At 33.3% G+C, this 13417-nt stretch overlaps 1 protein-coding gene across 1 annotated transcript; it reads right to left on the reverse strand.

The window, feature by feature from the left end:
* Nucleotides 1-400: 400 nt before the first annotated feature.
* On the reverse strand, nucleotides 401-12688 carry LOC127732646 (sulfotransferase 1B1-like). The gene is made up of 6 exons (XM_052241758.1): nucleotides 12646-12688; nucleotides 11572-11744; nucleotides 8659-8979; nucleotides 7791-7894; nucleotides 2285-2456; nucleotides 401-884 (listed from the first exon to the last, which is right to left on the reverse strand). The coding sequence occupies exons 2-6, from the start codon at nucleotides 11741-11743 to the stop codon at nucleotides 772-774; spliced, it is 882 nt and encodes a 293-aa protein (XP_052097718.1). The 5' UTR covers nucleotide 11744; nucleotides 12646-12688; the 3' UTR covers nucleotides 401-771.
* Nucleotides 12689-13417: the final 729 nt, after the last annotated feature.

Consider the following 13417-nt stretch of genomic DNA (forward strand, 5'->3'; position numbering starts at 1 on the left):
TTACTGGACAGTTAGTATGGTTGATTATTACTTAGTCAAAGATACTCATTAGTGTAGTCTTGGTGCATTAAGTGTCGAAGATGAAGTGTCTGTATCGCAAAGAGAAATCAAAATGTACAAAACTAACAAAGACAGAATAGGAGAAATTGTTCTAACAATAATGCATATGTTTATAGCAGGAAAGACAAAAAACCAATAAAACATTAGAAAATACATGGATCAGGTACTCAGAAAATGTACCTTATACGAGATCATACGACACTTGTCGGTTGAAAAGTTGAATATTCAGGTAGTTAAGTTCAAATCTGACAGACTTGTTTAAGATTTGTTTAAGAGTTATATAGTACATACATACATCATTTTTTTTTCTTTTATTTTGAGGCGCAGTATACGTAATTCGGCGGTTTTTCGGATATTTATTAACTTTTGAAAGTATTTAGATCCAGTTGAACTGAATCTAATAACAGAAAACATGATGTATGTAGCATTTATACTTCTAGACATATTCAATTAAAATTACTGTGTTTAACAATGCATTTTACGGAGCTACATATTCCCAGAACATAAAATTAAAAGACCATAATGTATAATATTTTAACAAATACATGTATAAGAAAACTGGTTATAATTGGACATTATGTGTACTGCCAATTATTTCATGTCACAAATATTTTTCATTAGCACCATATATATTCAAACATTGTTTTCCCTCATCCTATAAAAACGTTGAATATTAAATTCTGGATTTTTTAAATATTTTCTAAATTCATTCTATACACTGAATTGCATTTTGACTTCTGACTTTGACATTTTTTCTTTATAAAACTTGTCAAATAAATCGTCTTGTGCGACAGTGAACCAATTCTTCCAGTCACCAACTTGTCCTGTAATAAAAGAACATATAGTATATAGTGAAATGTGAAGAGATGGTACAAGCATACACATATCGGGCCGTTGGTTTTCTCGTTTGAAAGTGGTTTACATTTGTTATGTGGAGGCCTTTTGTGGCTCGATGTGTGTGTGTTTTGCTCGTTGTTTGAGGCCGTGCGGTGACCTGTGGTTGCCGGCTTTTGTGTCGTTTGGTCTCTATTGGAGAGTTGTCTCATTGGCAAACATACCACATTCTTTTTATTTTCTATAAAGAATTACAAACTGTTGAAAAGGTAAAGTATGACCAAAAGTATATCATACAATTGCATGCATCACCTCAATAAATTCCATATGATACATGCATTACACCTCATTTGTTCGTGAGAGTTGGACAGTTTTATGCATGCGTCACCCTACATTCGCCTTCATATGAACAAGGCTGATTTATGCATGTATAACACCTCGTTAAATTATTTGTTTGCACGCATGAGGGTTTGCCATTGAATTCCTATTATTTTAGGATTTAATGTCAAGTAATATTTCGAACAACTGCCGAAAACGAAAAAAATATAAAAAATATTCGCTTTTCCAGAATGTAAATGGATACTTAAGCCAATTTAGAGCTTTATTTACTGTATACACGCATTTATTTGTTTAATATTAAGGGGTTGGTCGATTTATACCTTTACATTTTGTTTATATACGTGTTCTTTTCAGAAGATCGTATGCTGATAGCTAGATGTCTTTTGTTTTTTTGTTTACATGATTGTCGTTGTGTTGAAGTCTCATTGGCGAGAATTGATTGTGTTGATGGCAGATCTTTAATTGTTTCTGTTTAATTTATTCACATCATGTATAAATTCGGGATATTTTGTATAAACATCTATCTATTGTTGAAAACTGTATTTTGACCTCTAGATGCTGTTTGGTTATTTGTGTCGTTTGGTTGCTGTCTCATTGACGTATACTCCACATCTCCTTTTAATCATATCTAAATAAGGGTTGTTTTAATATATTGTATGATTCATCATTGATGGTTACCCAAATAATTAATTTAAATATCAGATAATTTAACAAATGTTACACTCCACTTTTTAGCCAAAAGTTTTAAGTAAGTCGATCAAAAAAGCTTAGATACATGTACTAAATATTTCTCTTTCAAATGCAGTGAAATTACTCAATAATGCTCAGTGGGACTGCTGTTGTTATTTGTTTTGCACTTCAAAGTTCCTGTCTGATGATGTGCTTGTCCAAATACGACAGAGCCGTCAGGTAATTTTACCCGCAGTTGTCTGAGATTTCAAGTCATGCATGTTATATAGACTGTTCGATTTCTTAAAGAAGTCAAAAGTTGGGTGTATTATCATTTACGGGGTCGGGTAACATAAACCAAAATATTTCAATACTTCACTACCTTTGCGATACATTCCTGGCTCTTTATCTTTCCATTCATTTACATCTTCATGTTTATTTTTCTCTTTTTTCATCTTCTCAAATGAACACAAATCATCAATTTCCCGCACCAAATCATCAGTTACTTCAATTTCCAGGAACTTTGCAATTCGTTTTATTTCATTTAAACTATTCTGCAAACAAATAAGAAAAATATATTTTAACAAGAGGTTACAGAGTCTGAATCGCTCATCTTGAAAAAATCTGCCATATTGATATTAACGTAAACATCGAGATAAAAATTTTATTTGGAAAATATTTCAAGCTTCTCCTATCTTTAAACAGCTCCCTGCTGTCTATTTATTATATTTTTCAAGATAATAGACAGAAATACAACAATGGTAAAAATGCTTCATTTAAGGGCAATAATTCCCATAAGAAGTCGAATGAAAGCTTTATCATATAGCATTTTTGTAGATCTTGAATGATCATGTGCGTTTCTATTTATCTACTATAATTTACAAATAAAAGGCAAAAATGCTTTATTTGTTAAAAATCGTCATTTCAAACCAAAAAGCGCTATAAGGTGGCGACTGATAATGTTGGTACAGATAGAGAGCTGGTATATCTTTACATTCTGAACATGTTTGCCCCTTTCTGATTTTCTGCATCCATTTAGTTTTAGATATTGGAAAAGAAGCTGCATTTTCCTTACGTCCTATTTATAGCTATAGTGGCCGTGTAGGTAAATATGCCGGTATAAAATTATCAAACTTTAATCTATATACCCTGTTTGATTTTTTGCATCTATTCTAGTTTTAAAGATATAATTCCCCACATTTCAATTCTGTTCTATTTTAGTCATCGTGGCCATGTTGGTACAACTACGACATTGGTCTTGACCTTAATGATATTTTAATGTCTTACTGGATTATTACAATCTCAACAAAAATACATCAAATATTTCCAAGATTATAAAATTTAATAATCTTACATAGAGTGGACACAATCAAATCAGACAAGATTAACCCTCATGTAAAGTTTGGTCTCACATGCCATTTCATTGGTACAACAAGTTAATTGGTGTATTCAAATGATTCCGACCATGGCATCCGGTAAATTTTCAATGACACATTAATCGTATAACAATTTTCTGTATGATTTGTCCATATATGAGACGGTCTGCAAAAGGTTATATATCGAATTGGAACTACTGCTGGAGGCACTTCAAAGGGGGATTCAATGGTACACAACTGTAAATACCCAGGTTTTTACTTTAATATATGGTAAATATTAAAATTCGGAAATAAGCCTATAAAAAATTCTTATGTTGCTGTTCAAGACAAAGATAACGTCGTGCATCTCAACCCAGTATTATGATCGCCTTAATGGTATAGAATGTCGGGAAGCAGGTGTTCAACTCTCGACAACAAAGAAAGTGTTTGAGCGATAATTTTTAAATAGATTGATTGATCAATGGAAGCTTACAGTATAGCAGAGAATATAACATCCATAATCAGAAAGATAACACTTTAATGAGACAATAATACGTCCTGGCACTCGAGTCGAACATGCTTCCACAACACCACCGAGTTGGGATTTATAAATGGAATAGAAATTGTTGTACATGTTATATATATATATATATATGTGCTATTCGCTGCCGGATCATAACCTCAATTACTTCAATCGCATTAAGTTGTGTGGTTGCCTTCATTCCACCATAAGTCACTAAACCCGAATGAAACACAAACTCCACCTGGAAAGTATCCTTATACACTTGTACCAACAATTAATTGCAGATCAGGCGTTATAAAAAAAAAGTCCGAACATGTACAATTTTCATGAAATTTTCGAGGAGTTGTAATTCCGTGAAAAAGTTGGCATATAGTGATTTCGTCATGGTGAAATAAACAGTTCTCGTACTTTTTTCGTAATGCCTTCAGATATTGATCTGATTTTCTGTACATCAGTGGTTCATGACTTAAAGATTCAGTTTGAGTTTCGTCCCAGTTTATCATAGACACTTTGTTGCAGATATAAAAAAAAAATGCTCCGCAAGGCGCAGCTTGATTCGACCGCTGAGGTCGAGCTCTGAATAGTTGGGGCAAGTATGGACACCATATTCAAGCTTGGTACAGCTCTGAATTCGGATTGTGCTTTTGATACAGCATAGCTTTCTGACACATAATGAATGTGGTCTAAAACTTAAAAATTTGAAATTGGACATTTACCTATTATGGTCCAATACCCAACATCTAATTACATGGTTATTTTAGCATACCAAAGAACCCAAAGAATTCAATTTTGTAGGATATCAAACAAAGATTAATTTTGGACCCTTTGGACATCAATGTAAACCAATTTGATAACGGGGCCCAAAATCCAAAATCTAAATACTCGGTTAGATTCAGCATATCAAAGAACCCAATTTAATCAATTTTCGTTGAAATAAAATAAAGTTTAATTTTGGACCCCGATTTGGACAAAACTGAATACTGGACCCAAAATCAAAAATCTAAATACATGTTTAGATTCAGCATATCAAACAACCCCAATAATTCATTTTTTTGTTAAAATCAAACTAAGTTTAATTTTGGACCCTTGGATGTGGACCAATTAGAAGACCGGCCTCAAAATCAAAAATCTAAATACACGGTTAGATTCAGCATATCAAAGAACATCAAGAAATCATTTTTTTGTTGAAATCAAACAAAGTTTAATTTGGACCCTTTGGATTTCAATGTGATCCAATTTAAAACCGGGGCCCAAAATCCAAAATCTAAATACACGGTTAGATTTGGCATATCAAAGATCCCAAATAATTAAATTTTTGATAAAATGAAACGATTTGAAAGATTAATTTTGGATCCTTTGGACTTCAATGTGGACCAATTTAAAAACGGGGCCAAAAAATCCAAAAATCCTAAATTTAAATACACGGTTAGATTCGGTAAATCAAAGAACCCAAATAATCAATTTTTGTTGAAATCAAACAAAGATTAATTTTGGACCCTTTGTATCTCAATGTGGTCCAATTTAAAATTGGGGCTTAAAATCCAAAAACTAAAGACACGTTTAGGTTCGTCAAGAAATAAGCAATTTATACAAAGTAATAGAAAAGAATAGTATTTGGCCCCTTTTTTGGTCCCTAATTCAAAAACAGTTAGGGCCATAAACCCCAAAATAAATCCTAATCTTCCTTTTTAGTAAGGAACCTTGTGGTACAATTTCATAGAGTTCCATAGACTTATACTCAAGTTATTGTCCGGATACCAGAAAATCCTTGTTTTTTTTTTGCTCCAAATTCCTAAACAGTTAGGCCCATAACCCCCAAATCAATCCCAAACTTCCTTTTGAGGTATGGAACCTTGTTGTACAATTTCATAGAGATCCATACACTTATTCACAAGATATTGTCCTGAAACAAGAAAAATGTTTGTTTTTGGTCCCTATTTCATAAAAAGTTAGGACAATAACCCCCGAAATCAATCCCAACATTCCTTTTGTGGTATGGAACCTTGTGGTACAATCTCATAGAAACCCATACAAAAAAGTTATTGTCTGGAAACCAAATGTCTTCGGACGACGACGACGACGACGACGTCATCGCCATACCATTATACGGCCTCAAATTTTTCACGGATTATGACAATTCGATGCGCGAAATTTTGTTTTGTTATACGAGATAATTTAATTTCCTTGTCTTGTCTATCCTGCTCTCTCATTTTTTGAGAGACTTTTAAAATAATATAATCACAATGAAAACAACATAGTCAAATATAACAGAATATGTAAGAGTAAAATAACAATTTAATGATACCACAGTAAACAAATTCATGCAATAAATAGTTAAATGTAGGAAACATGTAACATGTGTCTCCTTTATAAACTAATAAATGATCGTCTTCAATGCTTCGGATCCTCAATGCTCTTCAACTACGTACTTTATTTGGATTTTTTAAGAATGAGTCTTTTAAAGATGAAACGCTCGTCTGGCGTACACAATTTTAATCATGGTATCTATGATGAGTTTATTCACACATGACAAGCCCCTTTGTAGTCACTTCGATTTTTTTTAATTTTAAAGGCAGATACATAAATGATGTATACAGCAGTTTGACAGAATAGTTTAATTTTAGTGAAAACGTTGATCGAATCTCATCTAATTTTAAATAAAGGATGTCACAGACATAGCTACATCTGCTTCTTATCTTGAACACACCGACAAATTGACAATAATGGTCGGTTAAGTACTAAACATTCCGAATTCCGTTTATTCTAACAAAATTACAGAAATGTTTTAGGATATAGCTCCTAGAAATAACTTGTTTTACGGAAGAAAACACAACTGTTCCCAAAAATTTGAGACGGCATCAATTTTAATGTTTTTTTAAAATATCTAAATGGGAATAGTTGCAAAACGTCAAAAAATGCATTATTCAAAAATAAACCCCATTTTGATGGGGAGGATAAAAATGCCACTAAAAGTCAAGCTATTAAATATACTCGTGTATGTCCCTCGAATTTCTTATATGGTGTAATAAGGCAGGCAGTTGACGAAGAGTACAAAGATAAGAAGACCATATTGGACAACAACTACAAAGGAAGGGATCCCATTCTTGACATTGCGTTATTGTTCGTGCTTATTTTCAATATGTATACTTATTAATATATAGCGATGAAACGCTGCAACTTATTGTCATTTGAAATGCTGAAGAATTCTCTTTTAATTAATAGTCAGCATATGAAAAATAGATCATGTGAGGCATACGTCATACCAACCTAGCAACATAAAAAAAAACAACCACAAAACATCTGTTATAGGTTACCACATACAATCATGTCATTTGGCATCTTATTAAAATACCTATATGGCATCCAAACCTTAAAACGGGGGACTTCGTGAGAGTTCATTGTTATCTTCCCTTTACTAATTCTTGTAAATGATAAGGAAAATGATTTTAAATACAAATTGTAAAGATTATATATAATAGCAATTTCCAGACGATCAACCCAAATTCGGCATTCGTCAAATTTTCCATTTGACGATAAATAGCCAACAATCAAATAAAAAGATATATTTTTTCATATGCATAGGTATATACAAAATATTTAGATCAAGTGACTTATAGCAATCTTAGAATTCAAATAGTCGTTATAAATGATAAAGTTAACAAAATACCACAAAAACGTAAAATATAAATCAGAAAAGAAAAAAAGAAATCATGCCTATGACTTATAGTGATTGAGATACGTTTTCAATTATATTTCCAGTTTATTCATAGGTACAGTTTTGTTTTGTTGGTTTTTTTTTAAAGAGTTAAAGGTGTTTCAACTGGAACTAGTTCTAAGGTAATTGTAATGTCTTTTTCTGACTTTACATACTCGTGTTCCTTCTGAATAGACATAAGATCTGTTTCTGTAGTCTTGGGCCACTTTGGGTAAGGATACTGTTTTACGGAACTGATGACAGATTGAAATTAAGAGATATTTAGTATTATTATGATGTCTAACATATAGCATACCTGTTTCATGGATTCATAATGTAAGGTATGTATCGGGTACTCAGGGTTATCTTCCATGACTCTTTCCCAGTCTAATGTGTACTCAAACCAGGAACCATAATCAACTGAAAATAAAAAACACACTGAATGTCGTCTTTTTTTTATTCCAGTTTTATTTGTATCCAGCTTTAGCTAACTACGGTGTTGTTAACATTGAGAGATTTTGCAAACATATACAATAAGTGAATGAAATAGATTTTACCCACTATATTTCGAGATAGTAAGACAAATGGTCTCAGATACAAAATAGGTCGGGTTACCATCATAGTACCTGATACCACTTTCGGTTTTAATGGTAGTTCATATTGCCCAAACATTTAATTTTAAACTCTCACTGTTTGTATATCTGTAAACCTGTCTCATTGCTTTTAAATTGTATCATCATTATATATGTAAATATGTATAGTTGTCTATTTTTCATTCTTTTTTAACATAATTTGTTTGGTATTTCCTACGTGTTATCTATCACTAATAATTCAAAGAAAATGTTTTTATTACTATTTTGTTATTGTTAATAATATATTGCAAATTTCGATTTTTAACTTAAAACAAGTTCTTGAATTGAAAAATCACTTACATAATTCCAGTGGAGGCATTAGTTAGTATGGAGTCGGGAAAGGGAGAAAGAAACGTTTTGTAGTATTAAAATTTATCTTATAAAAAAAACTTCTTTGGCAAATTTTGCATCTAGTACGTTTAAGCTTTTTGCAGAGTTTTAAAGACCAATAAATAGTATCATAAGTTTCTTCACCTGGATTTCAGTTTTCAACTCCTTTTCCCAATGCCTATTAGTAATTACATAAGAATCGAGAACTGTAAAAAGACTTACCATCCCCCTTTAGATACCTTGTTAAATAATGTTCCCATGATCCAGAATATTCATATTCTAAAACCTTTAAATGATGGTTGTAAAATGACACGGCCACATCTTTCGGATTTCTCAGCATGTACAAAATTTTACATTTCCTATTCTTAAAGTCTTTTGGTAAATGACGGAAATATATATGTGTATTCAGAATTCTAGGTGAAGGAAGACTGTCAAAATTAGCTTGCTCAATGCCTTCTATCATGTTCCATTCTTTAATGGCATCTATCCGTTCCGCTTTATGTTGCTTTAACATTGAGACTACCTCCCATAACCAATGTGTGCCTACAATCAGATCATTTAACTTACATATAAAAAATGTATATAGTGACAGTAATAATCTCCCCAGATATCATAAAGAAGTGACGTAGAAGTTGGTATACATATAGTATTGAATGTACACGGTTTGTAATTAGATTCATGACAAACCATACAGCTACATGCACATGTGCGACCTTTTACGTCCATTCCAAACAACTATGCTCTGGTATGGGACGAAATAGAACAATCTGTCGTCCATGCCTGGTAACTGGTATCGTATTTGATCTAGTAATGGGCCCCAACATCAGGAAACAGTTTGTCTCTGGGGGATATTAACTAGAATAAGGTCGAGTAATGGAGAAATGTATTCGGTAATACCAGTTGGGTCTGAAATAAGATGATGTAAACTAAACTGTCGTTAGTGGTATTTCTAGTCCTGTAACCACAGACACTTGTCTCTGAATAACAAGTGCTGTGCCTATAACATATGACCTCGGGGCAATATTATTTATTTTTGTTTGTTTTCTGATATTTTTTTCTTTATACTAATTTTGTTATTTGTTATTCGCTCGTAACTACCATATATATTTTACAGGATAAGGCAAGATCGATAGTTTGTTACGTAAAAGGTCCCGTTTCCATTCTCAATTTATTATATAGGTATGTTTGGCATACCATTAATATTTAAAAAAAAACAATTTGTAAAAAAAAAATGTATTCATAACAGATCCAAGAGAACTAATTCTGCTCAGGATTGGGCAAAGTTTTGACTAAAAGCTTCGTATGCTATGTAGTTACTGAATCAGCACCTTTTTTTTTGCCTCACCAAAATATCCCAGTGGTGCTATAGAAACCACCACCCGTTATTTGCGTCAGCAGAATTTTTATAACATCATAAACAGCTATCTTCTGAAGGACAAAATTTTGCTTCATGGTTCAATGGAACAGTGACTTAAACACTAAAATGTCTAGGCAGTTCAAGCGCATATACTCAATAGCAAACGATTTGTCGCATGATCACTAATATTTGTTCATCAGGTCCACAATGTAAACACGTACTGAACTATACAGTGTACTAATGTTGTAATTGCTTAATGATCTGATATAGCTGATTTTTGTTGTGCTCACAATATAACGTTTCTCTTGTTTGTTTGTTATATTCAACACATAGCTATTTAACAGTAATTTAAGCCCCGGTCACACCTTACCGGATAGCGCGAACGAACGCCGAACGGATAACTTTTTTTTTCAATCTGTTCATGTTCGTTAGACGTCCGTTCTTATCCGTTAGACGTCCGTCAAAATCCGTTTCATGTCCGTTCAGCGTCCGTTTTATCCGTCGACGTCCGTTCTGTCCGGTGGAAAATTTTGAGCATGTTCAAAACTTTGAACGGACGTCCAACGGATGAAGTGTCCGTTGAACGTCCGGTAGGCGTCCGTTTTTTTACGGTCCGTTCCGTTTCCGTTTTGTATCCGTTACTTGTCCGTTATACATCCGTTGGAGGTCCGGTAGACCAATTCACCAACGGACTTCTACCGGACGTATAACGGATAAAACGGATGATGAACGGATGTGAAACAGACATGAACGGAAGGATAACGGATGAAACGGATACGTACCGAATGTAAAACGGACAAATGCCAATTGAAAATTTCGCGTCAGAAATGCCAATTATTGGTATGTCAGATTTCTTGAGTGTCATGAAAGTTTATTATTCATGATGGATCTTGGAGTAAGAGCACGTCTTCACTATCAAGCAGCTCTTATTCAGGCCAGACTGAACTTAAATCTTGCAAATATAAACCTACTATAAAGTTACTATATAAAGTTACACGGAAACTTTTTAATTATTTTAAGGTCGCGTGTATGTCATTTACATGTATTATTATTGCCGCCTTTAATTTTCCGCTTATCTTGTTCATCCGTTTTATCCGGTACGCTTCCGTTAGGTGTCCGTTTTATCCGGTACTCGTCCTTTGGATGTACGTTCGACATCCGTTCTGTCCGGTACGTTTCCGTTTCTCGTACGTTGCATATCCTGTGTGTTTCCGTAGGGCATTCGTTACGCGTCCGTTTTATTTGGTCAGTACACCAACGGACTCCCAACGGATAAAAATTTTGTCAACGGAAAACTTTTTTTTCATCCGTTCGGCGTCCGTTCGAGCTACCCGGTAAGGTGTGACCACAGCTTTGCATATGAAATGTCCTTATTAAAATTAGGAGACGGATACATAAAAGCAAACAACTTGTTTCCGAATCCTATTAATAATTCAACTGTAATCATCTCTTCCTGCTTAGTTGTATATTGTAATATCAATACTTATACTTTAATTTAGAAACTTATTATGTTTACATTGAATCTAATTCCTCGTGTAACGGAAGTGCCCGCTCTCTGCACTTTAATGAATCCTTTCAACATCAGTGGTACTTTGGTGGTCTGTTACGAGTCAAATTTTCCGCCCCTATCCACTATATCTTCATTTTCCAGTGGCAGACCATCCTACACCATAGTCGATTAACAATGCAGAACCAATCTAAGGTTACCAAGTATAACGTTTTTTTTTTCTCTTTAATTTTTTAACAAAATAATTTTAAAGTACCAAATCTGTACAAACCTGATTTAGGGTATGCACTGACGAGTAAATCATCATCTCTAGCTTTCCATGTAGGCAGTTTGGCGTATTCTTGGGCGTGTGTTGGAAATGGAAACGGTGGAATGTAGAATCCGTCATGTTCCAGTATCTTCAGTTTACTCCCATCCTCTCCCATCAAAAACTTTACAGACATCCTATAGAAACAAACCATTTAATAAAGCATTTCAATTCTTCTTAACGAGATTATCGATATGGAGAAACAGAAGAAAGTTAATTCTCGAACTGTCTATTGACTGTTTAATCCCTTGAGGAATTTCCGTGGAATCGGTGATAAAAACAAGTTGCTATGACATTTAAAATTATTATAATAGCACCTTCTTAACCGCACATGACAGTGAATTCAATAAAGTCTAATTAAGAGTTGAAGAATTGAAAATAATTGTGTGGTTTCTGTAAATAGCATAGCTGTATACATTGTGGCAGCGAAAGATGATTTTGTGTGTGTTTAAACTTGTATGTGTTTGTAGGGGCGTGCAAAGAGACGCGAGACAAGAATGGTTTGTAACCATCCCTTCCCTCCTGTTCAACCGCTTAAATATTTAGGGAGCAAACATTTTATGGGGGGCTAATATGAAAAATTTTGTCCTGCATTTTTTTTAGTTGTAATCTCTGTCCTGCCTTTTTTATTTTTCACTCTATTCGGTCCTACCTTTTTTTTTAATAGTTTATCCTGACTTTTTATACATAAATTGCCATCCTGCCTTTTTTTTTGCCAGGTTGCTCATCCTGCCTTTTTTTTACTCAAAACTCCTGTCCTGCCTTTTTTTCAAATTTTTCAAATTCCCAAATGGTAGCTCCCTTAGTAAAAGCTACTGATTACAGTCAACAGGCGATGTATATACCCTTCAGATACCTCTAGTTATTTATAGAACCGCTATCGTCCACATTTCATCAATTTGAGTTCATATGATATTTAGTAATAATTCTTTAAAAAATACACCGTACTTCATGACTTTTGATCATTTCTATTTAAATGCACATTTTCAAATTATTCTTGTGTGTGTTTAAATCACTTTAAAACCGTCTTTAACCTACCTGCAAAAACTTTCAACAACTGTTATCCTTCTTTTCAATCGATTCTATTGGGGTAGCTAATAGGATTTATTTTTAAATGTCAGAAATGATCGTGTCGATTTATACTGACACACAGTACTGAAATAATTGTTGTAGCGTTGAAAAGTTGAAAGTGTAGGCAGAAAATCAGTAAAATAAACATGATCAGGCAACAATTGATAAATCGTCTAGTAGTTGCATGAGCTCCGGGGTTGTAGAAAGTTTATAACGGTAACTTATTACAACACTTCAGTTTTAAGTTAAATACCTTGGAGGCTGAATGTTCTTGACGAATGAAATATTTTATCAATATCTTAAAAATGCTACACCGTTTTAATATGATTTCAGAATAGTGTATGACAGATCTCTAATTACATAATATTCACAAAAATATATGCAAAATAATAAATACACTGGGAGCTATGTAACATTTTAACATATTTATTTTCGTGCATTTAATATTGAACTATCATATTAACGGGGACCTTGTCATAATACATCGGTAAAATATACGAATTATTTACAAATGATTTAGTATTAGTTTACTCAATACAATTATCACCCCCCCCCCCCCCCCCCCCCCAAAAAAAAAGAAAAGGAAAAAAGGGTATAGTCAATTTTCTCTATATTTGTGTCACTAGCAGGTTCAAAATCGGAAGATTGTTGAAACCTATTAGAATTTGAATTATATCCATAAAACCAAAATGTTATTCAGTGCTGCACATAGCTGTTAAAGACAGACAATTATAAACAA

The sequence above is a fragment of the Mytilus californianus genome, unplaced genomic scaffold (genome assembly GCF_021869535.1).
Source record: "Mytilus californianus isolate M0D057914Y unplaced genomic scaffold, xbMytCali1.0.p SCAF_26, whole genome shotgun sequence".
Lineage (NCBI taxonomy): Eukaryota > Metazoa > Mollusca > Bivalvia > Mytilida > Mytilidae > Mytilus > Mytilus californianus.